At 35.8% G+C, this 17,282-nt stretch overlaps 1 protein-coding gene across 1 annotated transcript; it reads right to left on the bottom strand.

The window, feature by feature from the left end:
• Positions 1-1,137: 1,137 nt before the first annotated feature.
• LOC141664157 (uncharacterized) lies at positions 1,138-5,682 on the bottom strand. Its single transcript, XM_074470050.1, has 4 exons — positions 5,535-5,682; positions 3,190-4,414; positions 2,400-2,567; positions 1,138-2,108 (listed from the first exon to the last, which is right to left on the bottom strand). The coding sequence occupies exons 2-4, from the start codon at positions 4,366-4,368 to the stop codon at positions 1,398-1,400; spliced, it is 2,058 nt and encodes a 685-aa protein (XP_074326151.1). The 5' UTR covers positions 4,369-4,414; positions 5,535-5,682; the 3' UTR covers positions 1,138-1,397.
• Positions 5,683-17,282: the final 11,600 nt, after the last annotated feature.

Genomic DNA, 17,282 nt, shown 5'->3' with positions numbered 1-17,282 from the left:
GGGGGCCAAAAATTATTTTAACTGTCATATATACTAAAAATCAATATTTAAGGTATATAATATAATTGTTAATAAGTTATATGTAGCATGAGAGCTATCTTAATCAAACAAGAATTGTTCACTTCTTGGTAGAATTTGTTTTACTTTTGTCACGTCAATCTAAACTGACCGATTAATCCGACTAACGAACCCGGCCTTCCTAAACCGACTACTAAGTAGTCGGTTTTAGTTTCTGAAGTATACTCAACAAATATCACTAATTAATTAAAATTGTTTAATATCGTTTAAGTTTAATATATAGAATGTGTATGTTGTGCAAACTCGACACATGTTCTACAAAATAAATATATTTCTTCAGAATAAGACATTTTTTAATATTTTACATGTTGTACATATATAATATTCAAGATTTTAAAAAAATAATGATATTTGTAAAGTATGATTTTGTAAAATAGTATATTTAATAATATTTTTAATACAATATTTATACTTGTAAAACATAGATAATCTCCGATAGGCTATCAAATAAAATGATGTCCAATATCTCGAAAAAAAATCTTCATACAATTCAAGTTCTCTATACAATACTAAAGTAATTATCGTGGTAATGGTAATAAAGTAATTATTAATCCGTAGGATCTTATCCGGACAATGCTAAACAAATTAAAAGAACTTTTTAAAATAGTGCTGCTTCACAATTGTTTACTTTCTCGCACGTATTTTAAGGTGTATAAAAAGTATAGTTACGTAACTTATTTTTACAATTTTCTTATTCGAAATAAAAGTTAAATGTTTTAATTTTTATTCAGAAAAATAAAATTGTAAAAAAAATTACAGAACTATACGTAATATGCACCTTAAAATGCGTGTCGGACACTCTCTAAAAAATATAAATAATTGAAAGGGACGGAGGGAGTATTTGATACACAGAATAACATGAAATTATAATTTTTTACTCTTTTTAAAATTAACTTTAAAAAATTAATGTAGTTGATTAAATGACTGTAGACATAACTTATTAGATGCGTTTGAGATTCGAAGCAATTTAATATGGATGGCAAAGACATTATAAAAAAAAAAAAAAAAATGTTATTTCTAGAGCTATTTTTTGTTTTCAGAGCAAAAAAATGTGAAAAGACCAAAGTACCCTTACATTCATAAACTTAAGATGCTGTTGGAATACATTAAAATAATCCCAAACTTATAGTGTCTAAAGTTTAATTTTTTGGTACACAGAATAACATGAAATTACATCAGAAGTCTGGTTATGACCAGTTTAATAAAGAGTTGCTAGATTAGGATAAACTAATCAAAGTAAGATTATGATAAGTTTGGACAGAAGATGAGTTAATAATGCTTCTGAAAAACTCTTAACACACACAACCAGTCTACCAAGGTTAGGGACCAGATAGTAGATCATCTCCAATGAATCCAGCAGCAAGGTTGGTTCCCATAGTTCCAAAAGCATTTTGAATCTCTGTCATCTTCACCACGCGGAGCGCCTGCAAATCTTGTAGTTTACTTTTAGCATCATCAATATGACAGTCAATGGCATGAAGCTCGGGAATCAAGGGCTTTGAGAACCTCAGATGTTCTATATAGTTCAGGCGGTTTACCAACCAACTTACATTAAATCCCTGATTCTGCAAATAAGCAAATACGTCCCTGTACTCGACAATCATTTCAGAATTAACCTCCATCAGAGGTATCTTGGTAAAGTCATTCAGTGAGGTGCACAGCATATTCAAATTCATTGTACCAAACTTCTTGTTTTTTGTGGTGAAATGCTCAAAGGTTTCCGGGTATTTGTGCATAATGCGATTGAGTAGGCATACAAACTCAGAGTTAACCTCATGGCCCTGCCATAACCCGAAATCTTTGCTTACCCCTTCAACTGGAGTAACAGTTTGTCTAGCTCTGTTGGCATCAACTAAAGAGTTCTCCATCACATGCTGTTCTTGAACTTCCATGTTGACAGTGTCAACCTCCACAGTTTCATTTATACATTGACAATCACCAAGCTCCTTGGTTGGAGCTGCCAAGGGCTCTGGCAGCACCACATTTTCAGTGGTCACTGAAATTGCTTGTGTTTGAGGAATCATGTTCTTCTGGAAAAAATATTGGACTAAATATTAGTACATTAAACAGTGTCGACCTGCATCACATAATACACATACCATTGACAACGCTACACAAGTACATGTTATTTAAAACACTAGCATCAACCTTGATACAATATGTAATACCCATAGTTTCACCACTTTATCTCCCACTTCCTTGTCACAATACCATATTTTAAAGAAGAAGGTTTATATATATGCTACATGCACTATATCTCCTACAAAAACAAGATAAAATTAATTAACTTTCTGTAGAAATATATTAGATTCATTAGATACCCGAGGCAATGATGTGACAATGGTGGCTCCTGGAGAGCCACTAAGTAAGTAGCTTTTAAGAGCACTAGGTATAGTTGAGGCTCTACATTCCTTTGGTAGCTTCACACACTTCAAGTTATAAAATGGAGAAGAAATACTTGCTAGAGAGTCGGAATTCTTAGCAAGTGCCTACAAAACAAGAGAAAAATTTCTGAGAAGTAACGCAAAAAATTAAACAATAATCTGTAATATAGATGAGAATTTCCTAATGCACCAGTGAAAATAGTAAGACCACTGCTTTTTTTTTAAAGTATCAGATTCGCAGGAAGCTAAATCACTCAGGAAGCTACAGAGAAGTGACATAATTAGTTTCTGCTTGGAAAACTCATAAATGGCAACAACTGTCCACCATGAATTTTAAAACGGAAAGTGAGAACAGCTCTACCTTAAAATTTGGTCAAGTTCGGTACTCAACTTGAACTGAAATATTAATGCTCAAGGTTAAAACTGAAAGAATTGCTTTGTGTGTACTATATTTACAAGAAGTCAAGAACTATCTGTTGATGTACAAAACAAGTTTGCAATTCTGACGCGCATATTCAAACTTGGGGCTCCCTGCTTTTAAAAGATACATAAAATTTTAATTTTGTAACAATATACCAGATTGATTGTGTATTGGAGGGTTAGATCCGTGACTACAGGTATGATTGATTAAATTTGTTAAAGCCCTAACTATCATTATTCTCTTCAACCAGAGAAGCAAATGAAAACAATGATGATATTATCATTTGAAAATTATATATAAAGTTACCTTGATGCTCTCCAAGTCAAAGGAAAGATTGTTTGCAGCACCAAGTCCAGAAAGCATACACGTAAACCGCTGATAATATTCCATATATTCACAGCCCACATAACTAAACCAGTCCTTTAACTTTATATCAACATTCTCCAACTCTTGAACTTCAAACTTGATTGAAAATAAACCAGAAGAACTGAAATTACAGAGTAGTGGGGCCGAAACCACGATATTACCATGAGGAGCATGACAGTAGGTTGTGATTTTCAGGTTCAACAGTTGAGGACAAGATATGATATGATCTCGTTGCATGGACACTTTGCCTAAAATTAATGTGAGATTTCGTAGACTGGCAAGGGTAGAGAACATGTCACTGACATTCTTGGTAAGACTATAAGTATCCAGATGAAGAGTTAATAAAGCTGGGACATCCAATACCGTTTCGGGTAATCGACAACGTTCCAGTCTAATAGATGTTAAATCAGGCAAAGATAAACGCATCTCCTTTAAATCCCAAAAGTCAAGATACAACGATTTTAAGGCAGGCAAGGAGGTCAACCACGATTCAGGTACCTTGTGATTTACATCCCTATAGTTATATAGGTGGTAATATTCATTCTTCAAGTGTAGAGATGTTAAAGCAGGTAATACCCAACAATCCGATTCCTCTTTACATATCTCAAGTTGCACATTTCCCAATGTAAGGTTTTTTAACGACTTTGAGCTAAATGCCGATAACTTGAAAAACTTATGTCTATAACCTAAGCTAATATTCAAGCATTCCACATTATGTAATATCGCATACTGAATAAACTTTTCCACAACACATCCACGGAATTTCTTCCTGGAAACACTCTGCTGCACAGTCAACTTCCTCGGGACATGCATTTTCAGTTCAGAAAGATAGGATTGATGGTTTCGGTTAGTTAAAACATGACGAATAAACATAGCATACCGGGATGTATTATAGAAAGGTAAACAGGCATCAGACTCGCCATACTGACCAAAAGCGACAGAAGGGAGAGTTGTCCAAATAAGCTTCCATCGTGTCGAGAGAACGCTGGATTGAACTGCTTCTTTTGCATCTAAAAATGAGTAGATTCTGTGAATTAGGTCATCTGGCAATCTGCTGATTCTGTCTTCACCTTCATGTTCAGGTATCATTCGTGCTCTTTTCTTCATCCGAGATTCCATTTTTGCTGATTATTAGGAGTTTCTTCTTGTTTGTAAGGCTAACCCCCTGGACAATGTGACATATCAATGCTTAATTGATATGATCATAACATATGTAGAACAAGCATCAATAAGTATAAGAAACACAGAACTGATACAAAATTGATACAAAAATATGGGCAACACTTGGTGCAATCCAAATTGAATGAATCCATGAACATGTGCTACAACCATTGTTTAAAATTTTCATCTTTGATAGATATCCTCAAGAGCCAAACAAATGAGACTTTTAAATCTTATCGAACATTTAGATTATAGGATAAAACAAGAAAAGTTGGATTTAATATCTTACTCTATTTCTGAGTTCTTGTATGACAAAAATCAAATTCAGTAGTGCTGCTTTCTGCATTTTCAATGTGTCGACATATATCATGGTTTAAAGCAGCTTTTATGAAGCACCGTGTAAGACAATCAGTAATCTTCACTAATGAATCAATTGATTAAACACACTATGTAATAGAACAATATGCTGTATAGGTTTATAAACAGTGACAAAAGGACTTGGCATAAATAAGTTACTCTATGCAAACACTGAATTAACTCGTAGTTGTATAAATAGAGAGAAAACAACACACATCAGATACATGCAGAACCAAGAAACTGAATCACTGATAAGCTACCATAGGCCTCAAAAGTATCCTTAACAAATAAAAACGACATATTTTCATCGTAGAGATAAAATAGTGCAGCATACAAAATCAAGCACATTAAAAAATCAATTTGATCGAAAAATCTAGTCAGCAATTTAGATTCATTTACAGGCTTATACGTTTGAGACCATGATCCTAATTCCTACGCTCTTCGTTAATCTAACAAGCTCGAACTGACTACTGTCAATGAACCGGTTACTCTAAATATTAGAGAATGACCCTTTCCAGGATCTTATATTCTAACATTCCCCCTCACTCGAGAGCCCATTAATGGGTCGAAGAGGGGATCATGGGCGCTCATTAATTTACCATTTGTGCCACGATAAATTGTGAGAAATGCAATTCAAAGGGGAGCAAGAAGTTTCAACATTGACTAAAACAACAGTGTTTGATCACACACAACAATGCATGGCAAAAGAAACTAATGAAAATGAGAATTAGCAATTAAGATACAAAATTTACGGAACCCGAGCATACCCATGAAAGAAAAATGAAGTTGAAGTTCGTGTTAAGGATGGTTTTTGATCTTGGAATGAATGTAGTGAAGTTACTGAATTAGTTAGTTTCTCAGAGGCATTTCGTCGAACATGTTAGAAACATCACTCAAACATGTTATAAACACTAATCTTGTATATTCAAATGAATCAGAAATATAGTATAAAATGATCGTTAAAAAGCTCAGGTTTAAAAAAAAGATTTTAAAAAATTGCCTAATTTCTTTACATATTTTTTCTTAATGTTCAGCACTTTCATTATAAAGTATAGTTTTATAATTTATTTATTTTTAAAAAAATTGTATAAGAATTTAAATGTTATTTTTTATTCAAAATAAAAATTATTTTAAATTATTTTAAACAACTTTCAACTTTCATATTTTTTGATTTATTTATATCAATTTTCATAATAATTTTTTGAGTTATTAAATATTATTTTTCACTAATAAATATCTTGGTGTTAATTATTTTTTGAATATATAAAATCAAAAAGAAAAAATAATTATACTAAATGATGTATGTATTTAATTTATTTTTTTATAAATGTCTTAACTAACATAATTACTGGTATTATAATATATGAATTGAAGTTACTGTTTATTATCATCAATATTTTAATAAATTATAAGTGTACATTTTAAATTTTAAAAAAAATTGAGTTCAAAGAATAAAAAAAATTGAATTTATATATTAATATATTTAATCCTTATGCTAGCTAGAATTTTGAATGTAAAATATTATTATATAAATTTAAAAATAAATATTAAAAAATATTATGAATATGTATACTATGCTTTATTAAAATGAGTAATGTTTTGTAAATTATATATATATATCAGCTTTTTTAATATTTAAAGATATGAATTTTATTTATTTTCAGACCCGAGAGAGGGTGGATTTTTTTTTTTGACAAAAAAGGTATTTTATTAACTCAAGAATCACTCAACAAAATATTCTTCATATCAATAGGGACATTCCCCATATCAACCTGGAAAAGAATATGACATCTTGGCTACGCAATGAGCCGCCATATTAGCAGATTGTCTAAAAAATAACAATTTAACGTTGTTTAACTTAATCAACATGTTCCTGCATTCTTCAATTATAACTCCAAACGGCGAGAACATCTGAATTTTACTCTGAATCGCTTGAACTGCCCCCAAACAATCAGTTTCTACCAACACATATGGACACTGTTTCCCTTCGATCCAACTTAGTGCCTCCTTTATGGCCATAACTTCTGCAAGCACAGGCGTGACATGTCCCTCCGTTAGAACAGTTCTTGCTTGAAGTAACTCACCTGTGTGATCTCTAGCTATTAAACCAACACCAAAAAAAGCATGCTCTGAAAACAACGTTGCATCAACGTTTACCTTAACTGTAGACTCCTGTGGCTTAACCCAAGATACAGCTCCATCTCCTACATGACATGCTTGAGATAGAGCCATAAACGATCGAATTTGGGTTTCTCTCCATTGAGTAAGGTATTGTTTCGATGAATACAAGACGCCATTAACAGAACCCCTTCTATTGTTCCACACTTTTTCATTTCTTGACCTCCAAATTGCCCATCCAACTACTGCAACTAAAGCTCTACGATCTTTGTTGATAGAATTTAACGTACCCTACAACCAATCGAAAAAATCACCTCCTACCTGCTGCTGCACGTCTAGAATAATCATATTCCAAATTCGAGTTACCACGGGACATGTCACCAATGCGTGTAGAATGGTTTCTTCATCCATATTGCAGACAGGGCATATGCTTAAAACTGGGACTTGTTTTTGTTTCAACATAACTAGAGTTGGTAAACACCCCGAGGCTACTCTCCAAATTAAATCCAGCACCTTAGCAGGAGCCTTAACACTCCATAGATTCCTCCAGACCTCTAAACTATCCCTAGAACTCCACAAACCTTTTTGAACTTGAAGCATTCTATATGCACTCTTTACTGTAAACATTCCTGAATTTTCTTTGCTCCAATATAACCTGTCCTCCATCACATTATCTGGCAGCTTCCTTGAAAATATGATTGTCTGATCTCTTTCATTAAAAAGATCTTTAATGATATCTATATTTCATCTTATGCCCTCACTACAGATTAAAGATGGCACTTTATTTTGCTGAAGCACCTGAGACATTGTAGAGACAAAAGGATCACCATCATTCTGAAGCCATGGTTGATCACAAATATCAATATTTTCTCCTATTTCTATCATCCATTTAGCTCCCTGTTTAATCAAATCTTGAGACTCCAGCACACTTCTCCACACATAGCTAGGGTTGTTTCCCAACTTGGCGTTTAAAAAATTCCCGTCAACAAAATATCTAGCTTTGAAGACTTTACTGACCAAGATTTCCGTATTTATGTAAAGTATCCACCCTTGTTTACCCAACATGGCTAGATTAAAATCACAGAAATTTCGAAAACTTAATCCACCATGAATCTTATGATTGCTCATTCTGTCCCAATTCATACAATTGATACCCGATTTCTGCTTTGAATCTGTCCTCCACCAATATTTTGCTAATATCCTCTCAATTTCCCTGGTGATTTCCAACGGTAGTGGAAAAACACTCATTGCAAAGCTAGGCAGTGTTTGAGCAACATTCCTTATCAAAATCTTTTTCCCGCCTTTAGAAATCCACCTCTCATCCCATCTTTGTACTTTCTTCAGTACCTTATCTTTCAAATAACCAAGAAGAGCAGATTTGTTCCTACCTAAGATACTAGGTAAGCCCAAATAATTAGTATTCTCATCCGCTTCTAACATAGCCAGTGTTCTACAAATCAGATCACGACTATAACTAATGATGTTCGAACTAAAAAATACTGATTATTTCTGGGCATTCACCTTCTGACCCGTTGTTTTTTTATATACATTTAGCAGCTCTAGCAACTTATCAGCTTCTTCTTCACTCGCTTTATAGTAAATATAACAGTCGTCCGCAAACAGCATGTGAGTTATGATCGGAGCAATCCTGCATATTTTCACCCCATTCAACCATTTCTCCCTTGAGTATTTACAGATTAATGTAGATAATCCTTCCGCGCAAAGAATGAATAAGTAGGGTGACAAGGGGTCCCCTTGACGGATTCCTCTGCTTGGAATTATAAGACCCATTTCTCTACAGCCATGCGTCACCTTGTAAGAAACTGATTTAACACACTGCATAATCAAGTAAATCCATCATGAATCAAACCCCATTTTATTCAATAAGGCCTCTAAATAATTTCACTTTATCTGATCATAAGCCTTACTCATATCTAGCTTACCTTCCATGTCACCATCTCTGCCTCTCCATTTTCTTTTCAAGTAGTGCATCACCTCGTATGAAATCATAATGTTGTCCGAGATTAAACGTCCAGGGACAAACGCACTTTGATTCTCCGCTATTAGATCATTTAAAAAATTCTTCATTTGATTAGCTATGACCTTTGTTATGACCTTCACCAACACATTACAAAGTGAAATTGGTTTTAACTTCCCCATCTCTGTTGGACTTTTCTTCTTCGGTAACAAAATAATAATAGTATCATTTAAACCATGAGGTAGCAGTCCTTCCAGAAAAAAAACTCTCACCATTGCAACCAAATCTTTCCCCAGAATTTGCCAATATTTTTGATAAAACGCGGGCGTCATTCCATCCGGCCCCGGTGATTTATCCGGGTGTATTTGGAATAATGCATGTTTCACTTCCTCATCAGATATTGCCCGTAGTAAACTTTCATTTTGCTCAGCAGTGATAGTACGAGGAATACAGTCCACAACTGGCTCCCATTCCGAGTTCACAACAACAAATAAATTCTGATAATACTCTGTGATGACATCCTGCAGCCCATTGTTCCAGTCTTTCCACTCCCCTGCGGAATCTTTTAACTTGTGAATCTGATTTGCCCTCCTTCTAGCAGTTGTTGAGTTATGAAAGAACCTACTGTTTTTATCACCACCTTGAAGCCACAACTGCTTAGAGCGTTGTCTCCAGAAGATCTCTCTCTGCTCCAGTACTGTATGTAAACGTTTCTTGACCTCTGCATAATTTTGTATGGACTGCTCATCCCTGCCCCCTCGAAGTTGTTTCAACTCTGCTTTGTATTTTTTAATATTTTGGCCAAAATTGCCCGTAATTTCCTTACCCCACATACCTAGCTTCTCAGCACAACGTTTAAGTCTCTGCTGGAAATCGTCAATGTCACCCTCATACCAGCATTCTTATACTAACTGATTACACATAGGATCCAACAACCACGCGTTTTCAAACCTAAACTTTGCTCTTACCTGCCTCGTTTCAAATTTCTTAGGAATGAGAATAATCGGACTATGGTCGGACGTAGACCCCTCGAGATTATACAACTTTTCCATTGAAAATTCATTTAACCATTCCTTAGTAGTCACAGCACGCAAGCCTCACTTCCATCCATTCAGGTTTGCCCCTTCCTCTCTCCCATGTAAATTAGTGCCCTATAATATCCATATCGATTAGCCTAGCATCTGAAAGAGCTTCCTTAAAACCTTCTACGAGAGTTGTTGGGTATGGCTCTCCACCTCTCTTATTATGTTGCCCTATTATATTATTGAAGTCACCTATCACACACCATGGTAGGTTTGAATCCCTAGACAAATTACGCAGCAAATCCTACATCCTCTTTCTTTGGTTTCTATTTGGCTCACCATAAAACCCTGTTAAGCGCCACTCCCCCAGTCCTTCAACATTTATTTCCACATCAGTGTGGTTTTGAGAAAAGCTTAAAAATTTCGCTTGATTCTGCTCCTTCCACAGCATTTCTAGTCCCCCACTCCTTCCTTGCGGTTCAACAACAAATAACCCTTCAAAACCTAATTTACACCGAATGAACTCCATCTTGTTTTTCCTACTCAACGTTTCACACAGGAAAATGAATACAGGCCTTTCTTGGCATACCAAGTCTACCAGGAACCGAACATTCCAAGGGAGGCCTAACCCTTGGCAGTTCCAGCTCAGAGAACTCATAATCTTAGGCGGGTCTCTATCACAGAGCCCGCCAAATTCAAGTTTTTTTGGTTCTCAATACTAACAGTCTGGTTATCCAACATGACTTCATCTTCTGGGCTAGTAATAGCTTGTGGCCCATTATCTTTATTCTCTTCTGTTCTACGCCTCTTTGGGTCCGCAATAAAAAGCCCAGCACTTTCTAAATCCTTATACTCCTTTTCCCGCTCTTTAGTGTTTGAAATAACTATTTCCTAATTATTAGCATTTCTAACAATCATATACAATCTGTCACCTTCAGTTTTGGTGATCACTAATTTTCCTCCCTGATTCTGACTCCCAATAAATTCCCCTGATTTTGTGGGATAATGTTCCCCTCCAATATCAATCCTTGTACCAGAATTATCTCCTCCACCGTGACTAGCTGTCGTCGGAATTTCCACCGGAAAAGAGCCATTCCGTCGAAGCCATTTGGATCCAATCGTATGGTTGCTTCTTCTAGAATCCACCCCCATCCAACTACCATATGGTTTCTCTATATTTTCTGGAGGTGTGTCAAAAATACGTTCACAAAACTTCTCATTATGACCGATTAGTCCACAAATGAAACAAAAGGTGGGAACACCTTCATATTTAAAATTTGCCCAGCACCACTGCGAATCTGATCTTCTTAACTTCATACACCGTTTTAGTGGTTTATCAATGGGTATAGATACTCTAACTTGAAGGTAATCTCTCCAAACACCTACAAAGTTGTTGGCATCAGATTCCACATATGTCCCAATATAGTTTTCCACATCTTTAACCACTCTATGTGACATAAAACCTGGATCCATACCGTGCAACTGAACCCACATATATATCTTATTTATCACCATTGTCATGGGATTGTCTCATGCCTTAAGTCTTTCAAATAACAACTGAAAACGCCCGAACATCCATGGACTCCCTTCGATGACACGTTTAATGTCTACTTCATGGTAGAACTAAAAAATATATCGGTTTGGCTCAATTTCCTTCACATACATACCTCTACCCGGTCTCCAAAGTGATGTCATGTTATGTTGCATCTCCTGGAAATCTATTGATGATTCGGTCAAGAAACGTCCAACTAAGCACCACCTTACGTCTATCTCAGATGATATCTCGTTCGGTTCCTCATACATGATTCCTCCATCCTCCTCATCTTCTATTCTGATTCTGGAAAAGCTTTCCTCCATTTCCTGTTCCGGACTCTTCCTCAACATTGTAAATGACAGTATAAGACCACAACGTTAACACTGAATCAAGATTGAAAACGATTAACAAAACTTAACAACTATACGACCATGCCAGATGGCAAGACATTTTCGCTTTGTTGGATTAAGTGGAATGTTTTTTAAATTGGAATCGAGAGAGGGTGGATAAATGACTTAATAATGTTTAGTGGCATTTGAACTTTTCGGTAGCTATTCCTGCTTCTTCTTTTTTTACAATCAAACAACTATTTAAGTTATCACTTTCTTATTATTTAAAAAATTCACGAAAATGCATGTCAACTAAACGATACCTTAAAATAGCACCCGTTGGGCTAATCTGTTTCACATTAAATTGTGAAAAATGACCCTAAATTTTACGAGTAAATACTCCAAAATATAAAAATTCAGTTAAATGACCCTTATTAAATATTTGTTTTTGTAGTAAATGCATTATTAAAATATGTATTTAGAACTTATTTTCTTTTTTAATTTTTTTTAATAAAATTGAGTTTTGTTTCACAAAACTCGAATTCACTTGGTTTTTTAAATCTATTAAGGTAAGAATTCGGATTTTATAATTAAATTGAGTTTTGGATTCAAAATTTCTAGTCTAACAACATATTAAAATTTGTTGTTATTCCGAGATCTTTGGATTTTGAGTCTTTTTCATTTTGTTCTATTTAAGTTATTATTTGTGTAGTTGATTATTTCGCTTTATGCGATGTGTCTCGCTCTGTGCAATATGGTGGTTGTGTTGAAAATGAATTTGATGGTGTATTGGGACATCTGAATATCTCGCATTAACAACACTTTCGGCAGGTTTATAGCTGGTGTCCGGCAGGTTTATAGCTAGGTTATGTTAGAAAATGGAACTTTGAGGTATAATTAGATTATGATTTTGATGTAATTTCCGGAAACTAATAGTTGGAAGTTGTTCCTTGCTAAGAGGACTCAAACTTTCATGTTTGGATCTAAGACATTTTCTTAGTGGAATCCATAAATAAATGGAGTTGAAATGGCTAGCTTGAAATAGGTTTTTGGTTGATTAAGTTGCAAAAACTTGAGTACCACATTGATATGGTAAAAGAGTGTTGGTGGCTTTATATTGTATAACATGCAAGTGTAGTGCACAACTACTAAGGCATGTGGGTATGCATGGGTGTAGTGTGGGCCTCGTGTGCACACGCACACGCGCGCCGCCGCCGCCTAGCCACGACTCAACTCGACTCGACTCGGGTCGGGTCGAAGGGCGATTTGGGCGAATGTCTCGGCGTCTCGCGTACGCGAGGCGACCTGGGCGAGGGATTTTACTATTGTTTTAATTAAATAAATAGTGACTTAATATAATATTTTAATATAAATATTATGGGTTAGAATTTGTTAGCGGGCCTAGAGTTTATGGGCTTGGGCCTCTCTAACTGTTACATTCTAAATAATAATATTCATATTGAAATATGTTTTTAAGTAAAAAGGTTTATTTTAATTAAAACTGATCAGTTATGTTTTTAGTTTTTTTATTAAGAAGAAAAACGTATGAACAGGGATAATAAATCTTCAGAAAAACCCTAGCAACAGCCTCTCTCCCCTGCCTCTCTCTGAAATTCATACAAATATAGGTTTTGGCGACTGAGGTCTGATCGCTGTTTGTACATCGAGTTGCTGTGAACCGGTGTGTTGTTGTTGTTTTATCCTGGGAGGGTTATTGCAGTCTCTGAACACAGTAAGTAAGGGCAATAAACTCTTCCAAAACAGCCTCTTCCTCTCGAGGGATTGGTGACTCAGCTGTGATTGAAATCTTCATTACGCTAAGCTTTCTTTCTCTTCTTATTTATCTTTTACAATTGCTGATTATATTTTATTTACGACCTTCATATTTTATTTTCGTTATTGGTGTTATTGCCTTGTTCTTGTTATTGGTTATAAAATTGCCTCATTGTGTTAGTATAGTAGTAATTTACTATTATTGCTGGTCCAACAATCTTGAAGAGTTTAATCTGTTATATAGCTATTTAACGAGATGGTTAACGAAATCGATACTCCTGTTAGTGAGACTCCTATTGTTGTTGGTTCCGGTTCTGGAGTTACTGCGTCCACCATAGATTGGACCACGTACAGATTTCCACAACCTATTGGTTTATCGGGCATGCCTGATAAATTCAGTGGGGGGCTTCTTTTTCTCGCTGATAGAAAAATATGAAGCTCTGGTTAACTGTTAAGGGTCTATGACCGGTGGTGTAGTATGATCCTCCTGTCGTGGATCAAGAAAAGGCTGAAACTATAAATGTTTATGCGTTATGGGCTGAGAAAGATGGGGTGGCTAGGGCAGCCATTCTGGCTGCTTTAGCGAACACTCTGTTTGATGTTTATTCATCTGATGCTTATAGTGCTAAGCAGTTGTGGGAGAAGCTGGATCAAACCCATAATACTGATTCTCAAGGTCTTGATAAGTATTCTGTGGCGAGATTTCTTGAGTTCAAGCTGGTGGATACCAGGTCCATGACTGAGCAAGTACATGAGTTTAAGATGTTGGTGCATGCTTTGGGTGAGTCTGGAATGGACTTACCTGAGAAGTTTAAGGTGATGGTTGTGATTGAAAAACTCCCTAAGTCTTGGGAGGAGTTTTCTCTCTCCTTGAAAAGACAGAAAGGAGAGATCACATGGACTAACCTTATGCTGGACATCTCTGTGCAGGAACAACACAAGTCCAAACAAGGACATGTGATGCCTGTTGAACATGGGAGTAGTTCAAAGGCGAACGTAGTGACTGTTGGGAAGAAAAGGAAATTTGTCAGTAAAAAGGATAACACTAAACCGAAAAATGACAAGAACAAGGCTAAGAAACCAAAGGTAAACAACCCTTGTTGGTCTTGTGGACAGGCTGGTCATTAGAGTAAAGACTGTCCTGTGAAGAAAGCAATGAAAGCTGGAGTGGTAGCTCAAGCAAACACTGTGCTTGGACTTGCAACCACTAGTGGGCCTGTAGCTAATATGGTTGTTGGTGAGGTTGTTGCCTCTGACGCCAACGACGAGTATGTTAACTACAACCCTGAACTACTTTCCATTTATCTGTCTAATGAATGGTTGATTGATACTGGAGCTAATGTGCATATTTATGTTAATATTACTCTGTTTGTATCTTATCAACTGACTCATGGAGTGACAATGACGATGGAGAATGCTAGTGCTGCTCTTGGAATAGGAAATGTGGACCTAAAGTTTGCTTCTGGGCGGATTCTATCTCTCACTAGAGTGCATCATGTTCCCTCTATTCGTAGAAACATTATTAGTGGAAGCAGTTGGCTTTGAACTTTCTCTCAAATGTAATAAAGTAGTTATTACACATACTGGTACTTTTTATGGCAAGGGTTACTTGTCTGACAGTTTATTTTTAATAAATGTGGAGCCTGTTTTGGGTAGTTTTATTAATGATAGTGTTGCACCTTCTGTTAATTGTGTAGAATCATCTGATTTGTGGCACTTACGACTTGGTCATTTAAATTTTGGTGCTCGAAAGAATATGATGAATTTAGAGTTGATTCCAAATCATGCAATTGATAAGAAAACTAAATGTCAAGTATGTGTGACTGCTAAATTAACAAGGAAATCATTTCATAATGTTATTAGGATTCTGGCTTGTTAGATTTAGTACACACAGACATATGTGAATTTGGTAGTGTTGACTAAGGATCATTATAGATATTTCATTATCTTTATAGATGATTGTAGTAGATATTGTTATGTTTATTTGCTTAAACATAAAGATAAAGCACTAGATAAATTCATTATGTTTAAAAATGATGCTGAAACATAAACTGGCAAAGTACTTAAAAGGTTGAGGTCGGATAGAGGTGGTGAGTATACGAGTACCTCGTTTAATGAATTTTGCGCAAGTAATGGTATAGTTCATGAGGTGACTCCTCCATACACACCTGAGTCTAATAAGGTGGAAGAGCGAAAGAACAAAACTTTTAAAAATATGATTCACAGTATGCTGATTAATTCGGGGTTGCCTAAGTACATGTGAGGAGAGGCTCTGAATATGGCTTGTCATATTCTGAACAGGGTCCCTCTGAAATACATGGATAAGACTCCTTATGAATTATGGAGAAAGCGTAAAACTAGTTTGAGTTATCTTCGTGTGTGGGGGTGCCTTACGAAGGTGCTTGTCCCTAAGCACAAGAGAAAGAAACTAGGACCGAAAACTGTTGATTGTGTCTTTCTGGGCTATCTTGAAACCACAATTGCTATGAGATTTTTAGTTTTAAGATCTGACATAGATGGTATTGTGGCGAATACGATAGTTGAGTTTCTTGATACAACATTCTTTGAGGATGTGTTCCCTATGAAGACTGGTATACCACAAGGTACTTCTGATGATGATCTCACTCGCACATCGAGTTCCATTCCCGATCATGTGGAAAGGATGTCGAATGTGGGGGCGGATCCTGGTAGTAGCTCTACTCCTAACGAAGTAGAGGAACCTAGAAGGGGTAAGCGTGCAAGGATAGTCAAGGACTTTGGAAATGATTATATCACTTACAATGTCGAGGACGAACCTTTAACTTTCCGTCAGGCCATGGATTCTTCGGAGTCGAGGCACTGGAAAGGCGCTGTGAAGAGTGAGATGGACTCTATTGTTTCTAACGGAACATGGGAGTTAGTCGATCTCCCTCCTGGGTGTTCTACTATAGGATGTATATGGATTTTCAAGAGGAAGTTAAACCCTGATGGTTCAATAGATAAGTACAAGGCTAGGCTAGTTGCTAAGGGCTTTAGGCAAATAGAAGGAATTGACTATTTTGATACATACTCTCCTGTTGCTAGAATGACAACAATCAGATTGCTTATTGCATTGGCTTCCGTACATGGTCTTATCATCCATCAGATGGATGTAAAGACAGCTTTTCTTCATGGTGACCTTGAAGAAGAGATTTATATGGATCAACCTGAGGGATTTGTTGCTTCTGGTAATGAGAGGAAAGTATTTAAGTTAGTCAAATCCATTTATGGCCTAAAACAAGCTCCTATAGACTGACATAAGAAGTTTGATGAAACTATTTTAGGCTTTGAGTTTTTAGTTAATGAAAGTGACAAGTGCGTCTACTATAAGGTTAGAGGAAATGAATGCGTGATTGTGTGCTTATATGTGGATGATATTTTGTTGTTTGGAACCAATATTGAGATTATTAACGAGACAAAGAGTTTCTTGAAAAGGCACTTTGAGATGAAGGATATGGGTGAAGCTAGTGTGATTCTTGGTATCAAGTTGACTCGGTTAACTGATGGAATAACCTTGTCACAGTCTCATTATATAGAGAAATCTATACTTGAGAAGTATGGTTATTCAAATTATAGAATCGCTAGTACTCCATTCGATCCTAAAGTTGGCCTTATCAAGAATAGTTCCGGTGTTCCTGTGTCTCAGTTAAGGTATTCTCAGATTATTGGTAGTTTGCAATATCTTGCTAATGTGACTAGACCAGATATTTCTTATTCTGTGTATAAGTTAGCTAGATATACAA

Source organism: Apium graveolens, chromosome 6 (assembly GCF_009905375.1).
Source record: "Apium graveolens cultivar Ventura chromosome 6, ASM990537v1, whole genome shotgun sequence".
Lineage (NCBI taxonomy): Eukaryota > Viridiplantae > Streptophyta > Magnoliopsida > Apiales > Apiaceae > Apium > Apium graveolens.
This window is presented reverse-complemented; position numbering and strand designations above follow the sequence as displayed.

What these genes read in the sequence shown, in the direction of transcription:
- LOC141664157 (XM_074470050.1), bottom strand. Translation starts at nt 4,368, where the DNA reads ATGGAATCTCGGATGAAGAAAAGAGCACGAATGATACCTGAACATGAA. An exon ending in TTGACTTGGAGAGCATCAAG is followed by an intron (nt 2,568 to 3,189) that starts GTAACTTTATAT and finishes CTTGTTTTGTAG; the next exon opens with GCACTTGCTAAGAATTCCGA. An exon ending in TTGTCACATCATTGCCTCGG is followed by an intron (nt 2,109 to 2,399) that starts GTATCTAATGAA and finishes TATTTTTTCCAG; the next exon opens with AAGAACATGATTCCTCAAAC.